The sequence below is a fragment of the Haliaeetus albicilla genome, chromosome 1 (assembly GCF_947461875.1).
Source record: "Haliaeetus albicilla chromosome 1, bHalAlb1.1, whole genome shotgun sequence".
NCBI lineage: Eukaryota > Metazoa > Chordata > Aves > Accipitriformes > Accipitridae > Haliaeetus > Haliaeetus albicilla.
The window spans coordinates 50,114,136-50,134,959 of NC_091483.1; the positions used below are offsets into that span (position 1 = coordinate 50,114,136).

Below are 20,824 nucleotides of genomic sequence, written 5' to 3' on the forward strand. Positions count from 1 at the left end.
ACATGAAGAGCTTGTTTTATTCTAAAGTAACGTGTAATACAATAAAAACAGCTATTGAGCATTTCTCAATGAAATTATGAAGATTAAATTTAAATGAAATAAACTAATATTATCTCTTAAGAAAGAGGTTGCATATTTAGAGGCACACTATAGAAAAGTTTGACATTAACAGACCATAATGTGATCTCTGAAACAAAATGGTCTGATACTAAAGAATCCTGACTCATTTTGCAAGGCCATGCAAGGGCTGTGTTGCACAACTGCCCTCTACTCACAGATCTCACTGAGAGCGATGCAACTTGGTTACACAAACAGAGAACAAAGCAGCCTAGGATTATTTAGGGGAAGGACTTGAAATCTATTAATTATTTGACAGGTGAAACCTAAATTTGCACAGGAATACACTGATTACTGGTAAGTTATAAAGGACATATGTGCCATTGACAAAACATGCTCAGTGCATAATATTTAAACGTGATGTTCCTTTGGATTGTTTTAATCCAATCTTTCATTTGCTGATTCTATGTGGAGTTTCAAATCTACTCCTCTCTCCATTCATAATTACATTATGGTTACATTGATGTGTTCAGAATCATTTTTCTCAACAAAAAGTTGTACTATCCAGAGATAATATAACTGCATTCCAGTTCTAAAACGTCTCTGTGGAGCAGTGTGGTGATCTCAAGCAAAAATACACCTTTAATCAATGAAGAATACTCTATCCTTCCTTCCTAAAGCATAATATCCATATAAATTTTGCATAAAACAAGATTAAATATTCTGCAACAGCACATCAATAGGTAAAATGCTGCAATTAGCTTTAAACCATCTTAAGTATTACTTCCAGTGCAAAAAAATTGATAGACATAGCAATGACTGGAAGTGGCTAGAACTAGAAACGGGATTTTTTTTTTCTTTTCTTTCTGTTTGTTTTCCCCAAAAAAGCAACTCAGTAGTTCATATATTGCTACTTACAGCCTGTGAATAACCTTTTCTATTTCAAGCCAAAACATTATAAAACTAAAACATAAGTACATTGATTTGTTTTTTTAATGATATTCTTTCCTACTGTGACACTAGTCATCTCTAACATCATCTGTCAAACACCACTACTGTAGGCCTGGAATTTGTTTGTCCTTGTTTGCATCATGCATTTGGCATTTAGATGCACGCAAAATTCTAATAGCCTCCACGCCTACTGCTGCTGTATTTTTCAAAAAGCTATTTAACTGAAGTCCTGAAAGAGGCAAATGCTCTACAGATGTTAATGGCCTGAGGCCAGCAAATGCCTTCTAGTTTCAAGTCAGATTCAATACACTGCTTTTACACAATAAGAATTTCATTTCTTATCCCCCTCCCCAATGTCCTGAAAATGTAATTTCCTTTTTCAAATTAAACGTAAAATTACTTAATCTGCTGTTAATCAAGGTCTGTTAAATTGTTTACTGTATTTCCAATGTTTACAGCAATTACTTTGTAAGCTGAAAGCTGTGTATAGCATATTGTTGTTCCTAATGTATGCACTCAGTATTCAGAATTTCTCTTGCCTGTCACTCCATTTTAACTGTTTATCAGCTCTTAGAAGAATCCAACACCACATCAACACTCAAACTTTAATCATCATTATTTCAGCAGTGAGTGATGGAATTTACAGACTGGCAGCCATAAATCACACCTTCAACTTTGATTTCATATCAACATTTTTAATTCTCCTGAAGTTAAGTCTCATCTGAAATGCATCTTCTTAATGATAGCCCTGAGGGCTTAACAGATTAGTCCATTTGGGTGGGCCAGGAGTTACAGAGGATGTAAGAGAATCAGTTAAAATCAGGAGTCTGTTCATGCACCCACAGTTGCAGTTTGAACTAATCCATGCTCCTCAATCTATATACCACAGTAATGCAGGACTCAAACAGCAACAGCATAACTTGTGCTTATCCCACAAGCAGGGGAAAAAGGAAGACAATGCAAAGGAAGTCTTTGTGCTCGCTTGTAACAGAAACCACAACCCTCTGCTCCTGCCAAAACTCTAGCTAAGAGGAAAGGAAAGACGCAAAAGAAAATCATACAAAAAGCAAATCAGAGAAATAAGAGACAATAAATTTGAGATTGAGATTCTTCTGCAGAACATTGCTGTGGTAGATGTTTATAATGTTCACTCAGCTTTACAAAATACTAAAATAACAAATTCATTTAAAGAAATTGGACAAAAGCTACACTGTACACTTTCAAGAAGAACTAAATGAATCACATAACCCAGAAGAAAAGAAGGGGTGAGGGTTAAAGTATTTTTGTGACTTTCCAATTCTTGGTTGTTTCAGAAGACAAAGCAGATTATGGTTCAAATGTGACAGCTCAGGACGCCTGCATAAATTCAGCTATATAAACAGCAGCACTGGATTGAATATCTGCACTCATCAGGACCACGTACTCAGCCTTTACTAGTTCCCAGGCTACCCCAACACACTCTGCATGGTGGCATTTTTGACTGCATTCTTGGGAGGGAGGGCAATTCTGTGTGGAAAGCCTCTTGCTGTCTTTCTGACTTTCCTGGCAAAAGGAATTCTCTTTTAGCTGGATTTGAGTTTCTTCTAATTTTTTTTCCAAACTAATTCATGCCTTCTATCCAGCATTCTGTAATAGGCAGAAATGAATCTGCTCAATATTTTTACTACAACTAGGCAATAAATTTACAGCAGGATTGTCCAGACCTTTTATGGTGGTTATCAGCACCAGAAGCAATGGCACCATGGCTATGATAGCGACAAGTTCTTACTAGGGGACATGTTGTCGTGTTTGGAGATTCATGGCCTAGAATATCACCACAATTGTCACCATTAAAGGAAAAGGAAATTGCTAACCTTGCAATCTTCTGCTATCCAATTTAGTCTATTTGACCTATCAAGCCTCCAGACATGCAGTCAGCTCAATAAAGTTTCTGTTTTAAATCCTAAACATTGACAAGAAACATCTTTCCCTCTGACCGAAAGGAGAAAGACAACATATAAGACATTAGAAAAGACAACATAAAAACATACATACTGCACAGAAGTTGAACATCAAGAAATTGTGTTCATAACACAGATTTTCCATGTACAGAAAAGACAACAGCAACCCACTTATTGCTCTTTGAGCTCCTTAGGGGTAGGTCAATGACGGACATAGATAACACAGACACATCACTGTCCCAATTCAACAGTCTTAAATCAGTAAATACATCTTTCCTTTCTATTTGGAAGAAAAGCCTAGCTCCTCTATGCTCATGGCTCCATTCACACCAACCTCAGCGAAACCCTACTTCCAAATATATTCAGGTTCTGGGCTGGGGAAATAAACTAGATGGCGATAACAGGAGGGGTATACATAATAACCTACTTGACTATGAGTTACTTCCAGTAGTGTCACAAAAGGCTTCTGCCTAAAAGTGAACCTATTAGTCCAAGTGCAAAGAACTGCCACCACCATGGAGCCTTAGAAAAGAGCTAAATTGAAAAAATTTGGTTTGTCTGAGATAGCTGCTTTTTGGAGAGTGTTTGGCAATCTCTACCTCCACTGAAGCTAAAAGAAAGTACTCAGTAAGATACACAGAGATGCTACCAACTAAACCTTTTTTCTACACGTACACCACGCAGAAGGAGCAGCTCAGTTTCATAAAACTGTACTTCGATATTGTACAATTTGTCATTCACAGATCTTGGGGGGGGATGACACCAAACAACCTTACAATAGTCTTTTAAATTTCAAGTGAAGTAATCATATTATTTGGTGATTTGGGGGAGCTGGATAAAGAGGGGTAATTCAGATAAGAAGTATTAATCCTTTTCTTGTGAGTACACCATGCATGGAAAGGCTTAGTTTCTGTTTTCATTTACTCAGCTGATGTAGGAACATGAAATAACTTAAAAGCTGCTGATTCAGACTACAGCATAGTAACACACAGCCTTCCACCCGGACCGCCAAACAACATGGCTCTACAAATATCAGAATCCACTTCTATTTTAGACAGAGTCCCTTATTTATATAAACCGTATTCATTGTCCAGGATAAAAAAAAAATGGTAAGGAGAAAATGCAACACCCTTCCCACCCCCCAGCTACAAATTCCTTCTTCCATAAGCGCTTTATTAGAAAGTCTATTACCTGAGTGCTGATAGATCTGGTTCCATCTGTTGCCTCTACAGTCAAGTTGTAATTTGATTTCTGTTCTGCATCAAGAGGTCTAGCGACAATGATAGTTCCAGTGCCCTTGTCCACATCAAATCGACTGTCATAGTTGCCACCTTGTTCAGGAAATTGGGAGAGGGAGAAGTTCATAAAACACAGCACTGTTTCATTGTTTTGATGTATGATTGTGTTCTATCTTCAGATGCTTAATGGAGGTGGAACTACATACACATATACTTATATATACACACTTATTTTAAACCCTTTGGTTTATTTTTTCTGGTAATGTCATATGCTGCTACTTACGGATATTTAAAACTGATCAGTTTTGGACAAAGCTGATTTGTCTGGCTCATGGAAAGTTAGCAGGTAGATTCTTAGCAAGATTCTCTACTTTTTTTTTTTTAAACAGAATTTGAAGATTCCAAATAGCAGTAAACTGAGAATTACTAGGTGAACTGTGATTATTTTGTGCAGACTGTCAGGCTAATTAGTGAAGAACATACTTCGTATCAAAATAAATGAAAATCCCAAATCAGACACACAAAGAGTACAAATTACTATACTCATACATGACTACAGATAAAGTTGAAAAAGCTACAGTACCTCCAAAGGATTGTTATCTCAATGATGAGTATCTAAAGAACTCACTATCTAACTCCTACTGAGATAAGCTGGACTCAGATGAGTGCTAAATGTTTAAATGCCCAATGTTTAAGTATGGCCAAGCTCCTTTTCTGAAGCAAATTATCTTAACTTCCCTTGTGAAACTTTCAAAATACCCTTTGAAATATAGTTAAATAACGTGTAGATCAATAGCTACACTTAGTCGTTTAAACATTTAATTGATCATCATCATGCCACACTGAGCAGACTGTCATGAGAACAGTGTCCATTAAGTCCAAATATTGTTAGCAATGATAAATACTGCCATTTAACTACAATTGCTTTAGACCTCTCAAACTGCCTAAAATGGAGGAATCAATTTTTATTTTGGTCAAGCCAGTGTTAAGATATGGCAAACCAATTTCTCCTAATTATATGCATGTGTTTTTCTAATTATATTTTACAAGGATAGCATTCAGATATCATCTGAGTGCCTTTTATTTTTTTTTTTTTTTAAGTTTTTACATGCTATGTTTGTAAATCACTAAATGCCTTTTATGAAAAGCCAAAGCTAGAAGTGAGAGGGTGAAGTTCCAAAGGTTGCAAATTTATACTTAATCCAAGAAAGAACAATAAATACTAAAATGGGCCCCCATTCACATGTTAAAAGGATTTCACCTTTAGATGGTTCCATTGCATGACAGACATATCAGTTTTGGAAAGATGGGCTGGATTCTGCTTCGCTGGATTTTTAAGATATTTGATAACGACAAAGATAATGTAATTTTTCAGTTTCACTGAAAGCCAACTCCTCTTACTGGCCCAGCAGCAGTTTCTGAACCACACGAAAGGACACCATGAAATGCAGCAGCTTTTTTTTTTTTAAATTTTAACAGGTGTACATTAGATGTTTTAAATGGGCTTTGTGCAAGATGTCAGCTTCAAAAAGTGAGTCTCTAGCTTTTCTTTTACAGCTGGCATGAGATATCATTTTCTCAGATGTCTCAATGAAGTAATCTCCATTTTAAGGGAAGAATAGGGTGAATGGGTATGAATCTGTTCTTTCCGTTTCCCTGATACAAGGACAAACTCTCTAACCAACTTTCTTTTTCTTCCTTATCAAGGGTATCACAAAGGCCTTGCCTAATTTTTGTAGTAGTATGATATCTGGTAATCCGCTGAAGCAGAACTCAACCCAAACTTCTGCATCTGGTACACTAAAAGTGTAACAGCAAAGTTTTGGCCAAAGCCAAAACTGGATGCTCTGAATTGATGCTGTATAAATGTAATGACGACAAAACAAAACAAAAACGAACCTGTCACAAATGCAACTGTGAGCACTTTGATTTCCGAAGGGTTAATAAAATAAATATTTTATAAATGTACGCTTTCATTTCAGATCTCATAATCTGGTAATAAATTATGTGATCTCAGCAGATACCTTCTGCTGTACAGTTCAGGTCACAAGCCATCTGAAAGATGTAAAATACTTCACTAGCAAGCTTGTCTCCTGGCTCAGCCAAAAAGAAAGAAGCATGGAAAGCAAGCACAGAACACAAAGGAAAGCTGTCAATCAAATTAATTCATGCTATTAGATACAGTAAAAGAGGGCAGTAAAGTGACCACCTGTAAGAGTAGCTGATAACTTCACAACATGATCACATATCAAATTTTCCAAAACACTAAGAAAACAGTCAAATTAATTTATTTATTTTACAGTGCATGGACAAGTTCTGCTCTTTCCCCTTGGAGTTTTCTATACATGTCTTTCTAAAAATAGCAGGAAAAGATAATCTATTTTCTGCGTTAAGCATACAATAAAAATTCTGTAAGCGTCCAAACTGTGCTGCATGCTTAGAAGGAGCAAATCATAATACTATCATCAGAATTCTATTCAGATGTACACACTGTTCAGAGTACACAGCAGTTGAAGCAAACTAAAAAGAACAATAGAAAAGCACACCCCCAGTCTAATTAACAAATTTTGCTAATAAAAGACACCAGGAAACACCATTGCTGTACTCTGACATCTGAGGCCTCTTCTATCTACTGTCTTTCATCTCCACGAACCACTCACCTTTTTCTGACAATATCTCTTTCTTAGCCTTTCCTTTAATAGACTCCTTCTGGTCTACAGATGTTTCTGTTTGCTGTTGACTGGACAACCCAGTTTGAATTGGAGCACATGGAACCTTCTCCTCTCTCCTGCTCACTTAAGTCATCTTAATATTTTCTGCTTTTCTACTCCCATATCTATCTGTGTGTGTATGTTTGGGAGAATAGTAAAAGAGCAGCAACTGTTCCAAAATACCTCTAATGCAGAGAGTTTTGCCCCTATGAGAATGCAAGAAGGCATATCGAACACTACACTCCATCTACATAGTTGTACAGATCTCTTACCCCTCGATTTGTCTAAAAGCAAACACTTTTTATTCAACTGTGATTTATTTGGACAGAAACTAATTTTTTTTCCAGAATATATTAGAAAGAACCATTAAAAAAAAATTCCATGTAAATATTTAATACCTTAGCAATGTTTATCAATATCATCACAGGTTGTTCACACACAAAGTGTGCATTTAGGGAAGAGTTGTGTCCGTTCTCAGGTGCTTGAAGTTTTCCGAGAACACCCTCAAGTATTTGGCATTTATATATTCCTGCTACATGTATCAGTTTTACAAACTTTGTTTTTAACTGTTGCTGTTCTCAGCATCCCATAGGAAATACATACCAGCAAAACAGACCTTTAAAGTAACTAAATTTTTAAGAAATAATAAAAAAAATGCTCTCCCCAACAACTTACCACCATAATCATGGCTAAAATTTTCAGTACTAACCAAGGTGAGAAAGAGCCTTCTCTCTTGTGAATGTGGTGGAAAAATCCCAATCTGATAGGGTTATCTTAAGCCCAGAAACAGTTCACTACAAGATACCTCTCCTGAAACAAGGCTCTACTGTTCTCCTTGATTCTAAAGCACATAACATATGACAGAATGTGTTTTTAGTATCAGCTATACAGTGACCACTGTGTATTCCTGGTGCTCATAGGTCTAGTGAGTAAGCCTAAAATTAAAAAGCACTATTCATTTTGTCACCACAGCATCAACATATAGTCATATTACTGAGTAGGATTCCCCTTTCAATGGTAGAGGCTAAGGTATGATAGAGTAGTAAGAATATGTACAGGAAGAAGTTTGCTGGGGTTAGGAACATTGCAAGCTTTCCTTTTAGTACTGAATCAAGGGACAGCAAACTGAGAAGCAGCCCAGAGGACAAGAAACCAATGTGAACAGTGTAATCTCTCTTTGGGTGTGCTGTCCTGATTTGCACAAAACTGGCATTTTATTTCTTTCCCCAATCTACAGTCTATGAGATTGATTTGCTTAGTTTTAATTTCACTGACAGAATATTCATAAGTCATTTCCAAAACTGCAACACAGCAGATATTTTGCAATGTAATTTTAATCTTTGATATATATGGTGGCATTGATAAAAATTTAAGTCATTTTAATTTATAATGAAATAAGGAAAAAATATGCATCTACAGCTAAAGAATGCCAAACCCTTGCATTATTTAGAAGAGTGATTAAGAAATGAAGCTGCAATGAGCCCTCCAGTATCTCAGACTCCGTGCATTTGTTTCTAATAATTAAAGCCTTTAAGGCATCCTTACCCGTTATGTCAAACCAAAGTGGTGTTCCAAGAGGTTCAACAGCTATTACGCCAATCATGTGAGCAACTGGGTCACTTTCCATCACCGTAAAAGAAAAAAATGTTTCCTCAAAATAAATGGGCTCTGTGGGTGGGATGGGCTTTGGAATCCATTCTATGTGAAGCCGTGTAGTTGATGATTTTTGTGGACGACCATTATCTACAGCTTTAATCTGTGAAACAGACACATCTTTTAGGCTACAGGATCACATAAATCACGATGTCACATAAATGGAAAAGCAGTAATAAGCTCCAAGCACGTTTGCTTGTGTGAGATATATCCAAAAAGGTTAAGTGCCTCTCAGAGTGCCACTTGCCCTTCATTATCTGGGCAGCAAATGGAGAAAAAGCATGCAGCACCTGATAGTAGCACAAAAACTGTTACCATAAATTCACTTTTATTTTGCTTTCTTCCTGAAAAAGAGTCAAACTGATTGTTTATGTTCCCTCATCATGTTCATTATCTGTCAAGTTCTGGAAAAGAACAACAGTTTCTTGATTCACTTTCTCAACACAAACATCTGAAATCATCTTTTAAAAACAAACAAACCAACCAACCAACAAAACAATACTTCTGGATTTGCTGAAGCTTTCTTCCTTCAGATACTGCAGTCACTCAGCTGCCAGCTACTGAATAAGAAGTGATGAGAATACAGATAAAAGAACACTTCATGTATTCATGATAAACAAGATTTTGACTCACTGAAAGGATATCATAGTCCCTTGCTGCAGAAAATTTCTTTGATGAAACCACTCCAGTTTTCGGTTCAATAAAGAATTTGCCATGTTCATCACCATCTTCAATGCTGTAAGAGATCTCTGCATTGGGACCTTCATCTTTATCTGCAGCAATAACTCGATAGATTGGCTCTCTCCTAGCAGTTCTCTCTCGTTCTGGCTTACCACGCTCTGGAAGCCGGATTTTGTAGAACTTTTGCAAGAACTGAGGCTTATTGTCATTCTCATCTAAGACCTTCACAATCACCCGTGCAACTGTTGATTTTGCAGGAATACCGTTGTCTGTTACCGTTACCTGTTTTTATTAAAAAGGATATGGTTAGTGCTCAATTCAAACACGGTCCTTCCAACAACACTCTTTTTAAATCAGATATTCCTGCAACTGCCTATGACAACTGTAAAGTAATTCCCTAACTTCAGTTACTTAAAGACCATTGTGTAAAACTATTTGGTGAATATTTACAAAAGGCACTACATAAGTTTATTCGGCTACTATCTTAATATTTTTATGCTTGATGTATGGCATGTAGGAGTCGATAGATATATATTAAATCTATTTCACTATTTTGCAGCATTGTAACTGAAACATTAACATAAGTACAGGAACAGCACACAAGTATAGTATCTCTGATAAGAGCTTCACTGTAATAATATCTTAATATACTTTCAGCCTAGTGTTTCCTTGCAACTTTTCAATTTAATAATTTGATTTTATACCTCAAAAGATGCAGTTCATAAGAACATAAGTTTCAGAATTTGACAGGCCTGTGCACTAAAAATCCCCTATATTTTGAGACATAAAATCACTATCTTTTTTGAAAGACGCTTAAAAAATTGCTTTTTAAGGAAGACACACAACAATCTATTTCCACGGACTAAATTAAATGGGAAATTAAACCAAGTCTGCTCTTCCAGCAATAGGCAAAATTTCTACCAAAAAGCCAGGAAATGAGTGTAAAATCATCTACAATATTAATTCTAGGACTGATCTGATGTTATTGGCATGAGTAGTGAACAAAAAATATAATAAGAGTCATGTTAAAAGGAAAAGAATCCTTGAAAAGGATCAAACTGATGAAAAAACTTAGTTAATTTATAGGAATTCTACCTTATTACCTTAACTCTTACCTATTTATTCCCTTACTGGTTAATAAGGGGTTAAATATGAGCATATGTAAATTACTTTAACATTTATTTCAAAGAAGAAAAAGATAGGGGATTTTTGTTCCTGCTTCCTGCAAGAGGTCAGTCAGTAGAAGAGTTACAGAATCAGGCCCATCATCTTCTGGCTGCACCCTGCCATACACATAAAAACTAATGGGCTCAGACACCAGGCATTTTCAAGGGAGAGTTTAGTTGCTATTACATAAAGTATTCAAACCAAATTTAAATTCTTCACTGATAACAGTATTACCTGACCTCTAGCAGTTTATCTAAATCTGTTTCTGAAGGGGATGTTTTAAAAAAAATTGGCATTAAAGACACAAGGAGCAAGGATGGGTAAACACATTTTTTTTTTCTTTGTCAATCTTTCATGTTCTTTTCCTTACTTTCTCTTTGCTGTTGGGTTGGTTTTGGTTTTAGCTGCAAAATTTTAATCCTTGTGTCTCTCATTTTGAGAACAGTTTTATCATCTGGTGCGGCACTCTTCCTCAGCCTTTCTATGGTGTCCCCTGCATTTTCTTTTTCTCACTCCTTCCCCCTCCCCCCCTTTTAAAACTGTATTCTTTGACTTAATTTACCCTCCTTATTATTACATAGAAACACACAGGGATGTCTGAGGGTCACCTATGCCAGCTCTGCTGTAATTAGAGGAAATGGATAAACTGAGATGTGCTCATCTAATTCTACTGGATACTTGTCAAAGCTGTAGAGGAACACAAAATAAAATAAAATTTAAAAAAATCAAACACCTATTGTTTCTAACAAATTCTACGGGAAATATGTTACCCACTGCAGTTTCAGTTTGGTTTTGAGTTTGCGTGAAAGATACAAGTCTTTGCTGGGAGTAAGCTCTGCGTAGAAGTCAGTCACTACAGTAGCACTAGGAAAACATAGGGAAGATACACAGTTGGACTTGATGATCTTAAAGGTTTTTTCCAACCTAAATTATTCTGTGATTCTAAGATCAGTGCTGTGGAGGGTGTTAAACAAAAACAACCCCCCTTAACCCAAACAAAAAACCTTATGCACCACTGATATAGGATATTCCAGTTTCAATAAGCCCACCCCAGTTTGGGGAGAACAAGTGTTTTTCTTCAAGAATGTGGGTAGTGAATTCCTTCACTGGTTCTTAGGATGCCCTGGGAAATCTGATTATGGAAGCACATAAGGATTCAAGGATAACATGGATACAAAATAATGAAATGAATACTAATGGCAGGCTAGAATTGAATCCCTGTTGAAAAAATGAATTTACATTGACATGAATGAGGACATGATCAGATAGTCTTTTTTTTTTTTTTCCCTTTCTCATCTATTTTAGGAAAAAAAAAAGGAAATACAAATGAAACACAGTATAACTTTCAAGCATGAAGGAAATGAAAAAGTGTGAGTAAAGTGATTAACCATAACAAAATACATGAAATGCAACATGAAATGCAAATATTCATGCTCATCTCTAACAGGTGGTAGGATTTCCACATATATGAATATCTGTTCCCTTTAGTACATGTAATGGAACCCCACCACATATCTTTCAGTTTGCAACCCCCCCCCAAAACCAAAACACATCCAAAAAGAAAAAATTCCAAGGGGTACAGAATAACTCGTCCATTAACATAAAATGAGCATTGCCCTGAGTCAAGCGGAAATAAAAATGGCAAATTTGAGGAAAAACTAGTTTGATTTGAATGCAACATCAGTTTTGAAGGCATTACTGAGATAACAAACAGAATACTAAGAGATGAGAGAATAACATGAAGCTAACCTAAAATAATTGGATTAAAAAAGTGCCAACTGGCACTGAGAAAATAGCTACAAGTTGGGAATAAAAGAATAGGGCATATTAATTACTATTATGTAAGCAGGAGTGCAATCAAGGATCAAATTTAATAGCAAACAAGGAATAAACCCACCAACCCATCTGGTCAACATTTCAATGCTCAATTAATTAGCCAGATGCTCAGCACTTGGCTCATAATATTGCCCACCATTCTGTGCATTTCTGGGTTTCTTTCCAACCTATTTTCAAAGTTGTAAAATAAAACTAACAAATGGGAAAACTGCTACTTCGGGCTGTGCTGTCTGTCAATATCATTCTGTAGTTAAGAGTTCTTCCGTTGCATACTTCACAGACTTTTATTTAAAACTTAACTACCAGCTGGGATTCAAAATGAAGGAAGACTGAAGAATTATAACGATACCAGCAGGCAATAACCAATATTCCACGCTAAAGAGCAATCAGTTTAATCTGCTATCTTTATAGAGAATGCTGAAACCAGGAGGATTTATGCACCATTGTGTGATACTGTAGCCTTAAAAAAAAAAACCAAACAAACACCAACTTTCTGAGTTCTGTACATGTTGTCTTGTTATAACTTAAGGTTAAATTAGCAGGCATGACTGCTAGCAGACAACTGCCCATAATATTACACTGCTAGTGTGATCTCTGGCACAAGTTTGGCCTGGAACAAGTAGCACACTCCCACACATTGCCTAGCTGTAGCCTGAGAATTCACACAATTCAGGCACCACTCTCAACAGGCAGCTTGGACATGGCCATCCTGTTCCAGGAAAAAGGTACAAGCAATCAAAGCCATACTGTGCCAGGTGGCTTCAGGGTCAGAGAACGATTCACAGCTCATTTTATTTACTGTATAAATCTAATACAAAAGCCAGCACAATATGCATAGGATTAAAAGGCATGAGATACCAATTTTTCAACCAATATACATAGCAGTGGTCAAGAAATAAGATCTAACTGACATGAAGTGCTTTGGGAAACCGACACAAGCAGATTATGGAGTTAATTTAAAAAGAGAAAAATATAATGACTTTACAATTTACAGAAATAACATGTTTAGTACTAAATCAGATTTGCCACAATTAACTTTGCTACTACTACTACTAGAAACACAGTGCAGAGGAAATTCTACCCTATTGCTACTTAGGTGCAAAGAGTTCTTTCCAAAGCTGATACAGAAATGAAAATAATGATAAAAATTTGGTCCAACAGCAGCATTAATCCAGCTTGCAATGCACTAAATGGATAGAAAAGGGCCAGGAAGACTTCATGTACACTGGAGTTCTGCAAAAGGATAGTTTGTGCTATCAAGGAATATAGTCACCTCCAAGTCTATGCAGTCTTTGCATTCCTATTAGAAAATCTTTCTAAAGATTTCACAAGTTTTGAGTAAGTCCAGACTTGCTTCTCTAGCTTTAATGTTAGTTTTGCCAACTCACATTGCAGACTTTTATCTATCATCCAGGAGGAGAGGCACAATAAGGTTCCAGATAAATCTTAGTATCACTGTGCATAGTAAGTCTTCATTGCAGGTGAAGTACAATGCTGTCACACTGCATGACAACATTGTGAAACTGGAAGACTCACAGTTGTTTATGTGTTATTCTTTCATGTTGTTTAACATAGAATGAGAATAGCTATTACATAAATTCCAGGCAATCAATTAAATGTAGCTAAATAAAGGAATTATGTCACAGATTTCATGCTCTTGGACTCCAACTCTATGATGCATGTTTTGCAACTCATCTACTTACATGATTGATAAATATGCAGAAAAAAGGTCTACTCACAATCTGTTTGTATTATCAATGTTAAAAAAAAGATTCTGCACTTCTTTTTCAGAGGTCTGTATTCAGTAAAAGGCAGACTGAAATAGCTATTCCAATAATTACACAGGAAGATACAAAAACCACACTCCTGCTTTTAACAACCATACCTTTGTACCATTTGAAAGAAAATCTTGGTTTACAGATATAAAAAACAAAAAATTGCCTCTATCTGTATCTTAACTCTTTTCTTATGACCAAGTCCCAACACACAGTTTTTATAAGATAGGTAGGTTTCTTCATTGCAATATAATGAACATAGAAGCAAATTACTTCTGAAATCCAGTTGTCAAAATTCTTCATGTGGTAATCAAGTATGGTAAACTTAACTCTGTAAAAGAGCAATGAACTTGCAGTCACTGTTTTTCAGAGAACTAAAGAAATTATTTACCTCCAGTATGTGTTCTCCCTGCTGCTCTCGATCCAGTTTTCTAGATGTGGTTGTAATTAGACCTGTAAACATGAAAGAATAATTAACCAGATCCTTCAAGAAAATAATCTGAATGAAGGTTAGGTTAAATCAGTAGTTACCGATATACCCAATATCAATTTCTTCTTAGGTGGTCTCTTCTGTTTTTGCTGCATTTATGCTTCCATTAAGGGAAGGGGTGAGGGGTTTCCAATCCTTACAGACCATTAAAATATTCTTTGCGATCTGAAAGCTAGGCTGTTGTAGCCCTTAAGACAGACACAGTTCAATTTTCCAATACATCTGTCCATGTCACGCTTCTGACAGCAGTAATGTATGTAATTCTCTCACGTGAAGTCTTGTTTTCAGAAGGTGTTCATACGCCTTATTCAAAGGGTGCTTACACAAATTATTTGAATAACTACCAATTTCTTCAGAAGAAACATCTATTTGATTTTTAGTAATAAAACCAGAAAAAGGATGACCTGAAGAGATGCATTAATGGTGGAAATGAGAGCAATTTGTGTGTTGGCTTGATTTGGCAATGACAAAGAGTCAAACAGTTGCTTTTGGCAGTAGCAGAGAATGAGCCCAAGTTTTTGATGCATGATGTTAGATTTTGTTGTGAGAGTTTGATATACATTTGATGCAAGATTAGGAAGGCATGATGAGTTTTGCTTTAAATGAAGAAAGTCAAAGAGTAAGAGGTGACAAAGACAGTGAAATCTAAATACAAAAGGATCTTACTTGAATTAATTCTCCCTAAGTTCAAATTTTTAACTATTGAGTTTCATGAAAAGTAAACTCAGTCAACTCAATTATAGTTGAATGGCTTGCTATGGTGTGGGTTAACTGTGCCATGGATGCAGACACAAGAGAACTTGGTTTCTTTGCTGCACAAAAGCCATTAACCTGTTTGCAGGTACAAGTTGGCCCCACAAACACCATCACTGTGTTCACATGGCACTGAGTCTGTGCTAGGAAATCCTGCCAGACCCAACTTGGCTTTCATGGAGCAAACGCCAAGATTTGGATCTGCCCAACTTAAGCCACTACTGGCCAAAGCATCCCATATTCTCTGCAGCAGGAATCCAGCATATGCTAGATACAGAAGACGCTGCAATGTCATGAGACCTTTTATTCAACTATCCCAGCTTTTTACAGTGACAGGAAAGCACTGCCATCTTGATCCTTAATTGTAAAACTGAAAAACAGGGAAGCAATTACCCAATTAAGGACAAAATAGAGATCAAAACACAGGCCACATACTTCAGGTTCCTTTTTCTAACTATAGCGTAAGCTTTTTATAAGACCTCTTGCAAGCAAAATTTAAATCCCTTTATAAAAGTTTTCAAGGTTGATCTGCTACAATAAAAAAACCCCTTCAATTCTGTCTCACAGCTGATAAAAAATAGAGCGTGTAAGTAAGAAGAGCAATAAAGACTTCAATTTCTCTTAAAAGAGAAAGGCCAATAGAAACAGAACTGTATACCACCACTGCATAGCTACTCAATGCTCTTGTCAAAATACAGCTGTAGTCTACATATACCAAGAAAATAGACAGCCTGTACTAAATAATATGAACAAAACCTATATAAGGCAATATTACAGCTGTCAAATGTTCAAACAACTATTCTTCAAAAAACCAGACAGTACAAAAAAAATGGCTGTTTCAATTATGGTCAAAACTGCCTTTGTTTTTCCAGCTATTTGATTTGCCATTGTATCAAATCCATTATATACTTGGTATTCTAGGCATGAAGATCTATCATCTTCTCCCACTTTACCTTTTTATGCTTTTACAATACATGGAAGACATGTATGTTATTTTTAGGATACATCTTTTGATATTATGAAGTAATTGCCCTTAATTACAAAGAAAGTGGGAAAGAAAATTAAAAAAAAAAAAACAACAAGGAAAAAATGTTGCATTAGTAGTGTGAATTTAGGAAGAGGAAAACAAAAAAGAGAAGAAAAAAAAAAGGATGTGACAACTTTGTATTAACCTCCTTGAGGTAATATCTTCCCATAGAAATTACAGAGCTGTGAACAATGACAACTGACAATATTTATTGTCACATATTCTAAACAAAGCTTTCTCCTTATTTCCTGGCTGAGGCTGGTGAAGCCACACCTTTTCTTTTCACAGGCTCTGTGGGGAACAGCACAGAACTGTTAATTGGTAGTGAACAAATGGCAGAACTGATGCCCCATCTGCTTCCCTTGAGCAAAGGGACTTCTAGGTGACTTCAAGAAACACAAGCTCTCCCAAATACCTCTTTCTATTGCGTACCTCTGGAGAAAGCCAGCACAAGCCCTCCCATGAAGGGAAAAGAGTAAATTTCAGCATAGCCACTAAAAGAGTTGGCTGTTGAATAGCAGGGTTGAGGATGGCGAGGATCTCAAAAAGCACAGGAAGAATAAAGTAATTACAGCAGAAATATTTCGTTATGCTTGCATTTCTCTGAATATCCAATATTCAGTCTACACCCTTTGACAATATTAGATTCCATTTCTCACAGCAGCAGCAAGAAGAGAATTGTTAACACATGAGAGCAGAAAGATGGCACCCTGCAACAGTTTCCTATCCACTTTTTCCCCAGCAAGAGCCATTAAGACAAGCCACCACTAATAAATGCCAACTAATACCTTGGGGGTGGGGGGCAGGGGGAAAAAACCAAACACTTTTGCTGCAAGCACTCCAGTCGGAATTCTACCATGTACCACTACTCTACATACTACAGTTTGTTAAAGAAAGTCCAATTTCAGAGATAATTTCTGTTAATGAAGCTGGTCAAAACAACTCAAAAACAGGTAAGCAGAAAAATAACCAGTAAGAACAAAATATATATGCTTTGATGTGTTAAAACTTACAGTCTTTTCAACCAAGCATGCCACACTTCTGTTAAAACACTTCAGACCAATAACAGAAGGGTTTAGTCTTCACCATATATATCCCGTATATTCAGCAGAAACTAATGCCAACAAAGGAAATGTAACACTTCTGGATTTAGAATCACATACACATGCATGACATTCTTTTCATTTAACTCTTTACTGCTAGCCTCTTTCCTAAGTGAAAATCTAGCTTCAGTGAAGTGTTTCACTACAGCTTAAGACTGGAAAAGGTTTGATTACGGCAATCACTAAGTTTTTCCATTTTTTCCAAGCTTTTCTATATCATAAAATGCTTAATGCTGCACCAACAGATTTCATCAATTGTTGAAGAGCTTTTCTGAATTAAGGCTGTGATAGTAAGGTTGAGTGTTCCCATGCAGTGTGGCCTTTGTGACTGCCCATTAAGAGGGTTGGGGAGAATCTCTGGACCTAATATAAGTCAGTTCCCCGCAACAAGAGCCCCCACTCTGCTCCTTCTACTGAAAACAAAAGTTCTCAAAACTTTTCAGATTGAGGTCCCTCTCTTTTCTGTAATAGTTTGGAGATCTTGCTGTGCCCCTCCCTCTACACAAATAAATGAATAGCCACACCTTTGCATATACCACAACCCCAGGAAAGTGACAAGTAAAAGATTATTTCAATTAACTCTGAAGAAGCCTGTAACATAATCAGTTTTGAAATCCTTATTATGAGGTGGGGAGAATCCGTTTGCTGCTGAATGACAGCAATGACAGCATGTGTGAGAAACAGATCACTGTGATAAAGCATTCATTTTCAAAGCAAAACTGACTCACAGAGCATGGTTTTGCAGTCATATTTTCCCGTTTTCCTTCTGCCTCCTCTTACCACTCCCCCCTCCCCAAACCAACAGGAACAATGAGCTCCAGGAGCTCCAATAACTCACATCACTGACTATTATTCCACCTGGAAATCAATGCACACTATGGCAAGATGGGTCAATCATCCTTGGGAAAATGCAAGTTTATAACAAACATTTCTAAGATAATGATGAGCAAATGGTATCTCCAGCAAATTGGTGCAATTTTTCTACTTGGTAATGTTTCAAAACTCACCTCATCAGAAACATTTTCATAACAGCAGCTTAATAATTCAGAGAGATTTTGGATAAACCACAGCTGTTATGCCTCACTAGCTGAAGAGCTACTATAATGAACTGAAACTAACTGTAAATATCCTTAACAAAACAAAAACCCCACATCAGGTAACAAATACAATTGTATTCTCCCTTCCTTCCTCTTTTGAGTTTAGATTCTGGGGATATCTGCTGTCTATTTGAGCTCTACTGAAAAATCAAAATAGTTACAACTGTATTCAAATAACATTTACTTCAGATTTCTATTTTGAACAGTATTAAACCAGACAAAAATGCAACTACAGCATTCAATTATGTAAATATAAATAAATCTGCTATATTTGGAACAGAAAATAGCACAAGGGAGCTGATATTAGCAGGGATTTATTTTATCCCATATAAGCTTTCATCTCAGTGCCCAGTTAAATCACGTTACCCCTGTATCTAAAAAATAGCACATCAACAACAACTTCCACTCAATACTGAAATGACAATCTCTTTAAAAAACACAGAACATTAAGCGGGCACTGTGTTAAGAATGTTAATATTAATTCCATGCTATTAGCTATATTATGGCATGGATGATCTCAGTGATGAAAGAAGTAGCATCAGAAAAAGCGGTCCTTGCAAGGGAGGAGGAAGGCTCAAAATTTTTGTCTTCCTGTGTATACATCGTGCATACCCTACTACAGGCGTACCTACAAATGCATGCATTTGTGCTTTGACAAATATACACAGACTTTCCAACTGCACATCAGCTTGAGATGATGGTTCTGGAGCTGGATGGGAGTTTGGCTGTCAGCCAGGGCTAACCCACCACGATCCAAAAGACTAAAGCACATGCCAAGTCTGCTAAGCTGCCTCCAATGAGTTTGAACTGATAGGCTTGATTTGAATGTAGTATAACACTACTTGAATTGTAGTGTACGAAGAGACATACAGTTTCTCTGATGTTTGAATGCATTGGCACTGAAGGTTTAAGGAAATATGGAAAGCAGTTACAACATTTTTATCACTAACTTCAACAGATACAAGACATTGGAATTAAATATAAGGGAGGTCACATTTTGCTGATGAGATTTTTGTCTTCTGTGTTGAACGCAAACCATAACCAATCAGCAGAAATGGTTTCTCTGGACTGCATTAGTGCAACTCAACCAGTTTAAAGCTTTAGATCAGTTTACTTGTAGCGTATTATTAAGCAAGCTCTCATCCCCCCACTTCAACCTCAAAAGTGACAAATAACTAATGAACGTTAAAAACAATTATCTTGGTATTTTCTTTACAAGTCTAAATATATAAAATAGTGTAAGAGTTGAAGGAAGTATGGATTTTAAATTCATATGTGGCTGTAATGACAATATAGTTTGACTACTACATAACACAATCCTGGACAAACTGGGCAAATTACAGCATACATTCTGTAAATCGAAGACCAATTATGTCTCTTCAAGTGATAAAGATGCTGTCACACCTCAAGGCAGGATTTCCTACTAATCATTGTAATTTAAAAAATGGTGTATTATATCCAATTCAAGGCAGCTTTCCCTTCTAGACAGAGGAATGTTTCTTTCTTTTGTCTGATAGACTAAGAAGTCTACTGGAATCAGCAGTTTCCTCCTCATGAAAGTACTTAGTGTGATCAAGTAATGTCTTAGACATCTCTGATAATACAGTAAGCGTCAAGTTTCACTGTCAGGAAGATCTCTTATGACATTGTTTTAAACTGTTTCCAGTATCTCAACACTTTCTGAAATATGGACAAAATAACTGATAAGCACAATAATCAATAACTGTTTCATCACTGCCACAGAAAGAAGACTATTTTTTTCAGTCTTCTGTCTTTCAAGTGATTTGAAGTTAACTATGATTTACACTTAACTTACTTTACAATCAGTGACCATCAGAAAAGGCCCACATTTCCTTTATAAAAGACATTCGGATAAGCTTTTTGGCAAGACTATAGTCAAATCTTGTCTTCTATGTAAGCCAAGAAAAGGCTTCACAACCGAAGTAAATGAATAGGTTAATAAAAACAGGTCAATGAAAAGTAATAGCGGAGGGATTTAAGAACATATTTCAGCTTTGCAGCTGACAAAATATAAACCCCATGTCTTACCAGTCATGTATAGATAATGATTATAAGCTACACAGTGTGCTGTTGTAATATGTCACCATGAAGGCAGGCTGCTGAGTTAAAAACCAAACAAGATCATAGTCCTAACCAGCAATCATACTGGAGAAAGCATGTCATAAAGGAACTGAACAGCTTTGGTTTACATAGTCCTAAAGATAGTTCCTTAGCAATTCGACTTGCTTTTAATTCCTAAACTCCTCCTTGACCTAAGCACCTTAATAGCTCCCAATAAAACCAGCAACAGAATTGTCACCAGTAATTTCCGAGTGCTGAAAATA

General features: G+C 36.4%; 1 protein-coding gene across 8 annotated transcripts in view; it reads right to left on the minus strand.

Moving 5' to 3' along the window:
- Nucleotides 1–20,824, minus strand: part of FAT1 (FAT atypical cadherin 1) — a 113,379-nt gene that overhangs the window by 39,749 nt on the left and 52,806 nt on the right. For 6 of the 8 annotated variants that reach the window (XM_069788819.1, XM_069788802.1, XM_069788794.1 and 3 more), the window contains exons 4-8: nt 14,401–14,462; nt 9,184–9,513; nt 8,443–8,653; nt 6,211–6,279; nt 4,140–4,279 (exon numbers count right to left, since the gene is read on the minus strand). In XM_069788819.1, coding sequence (XP_069644920.1) covers nt 4,140–4,279; nt 6,211–6,279; nt 8,443–8,653; nt 9,184–9,513; nt 14,401–14,462 — 812 coding nt within the window. The remainder of the gene's footprint in view (nt 1–4,139; nt 4,280–6,210; nt 6,280–8,442; nt 8,654–9,183; nt 9,514–14,400; nt 14,463–20,824) is intronic. The other 2 variants (XM_069788845.1, XM_069788811.1) reach the window with 1 other exon arrangement.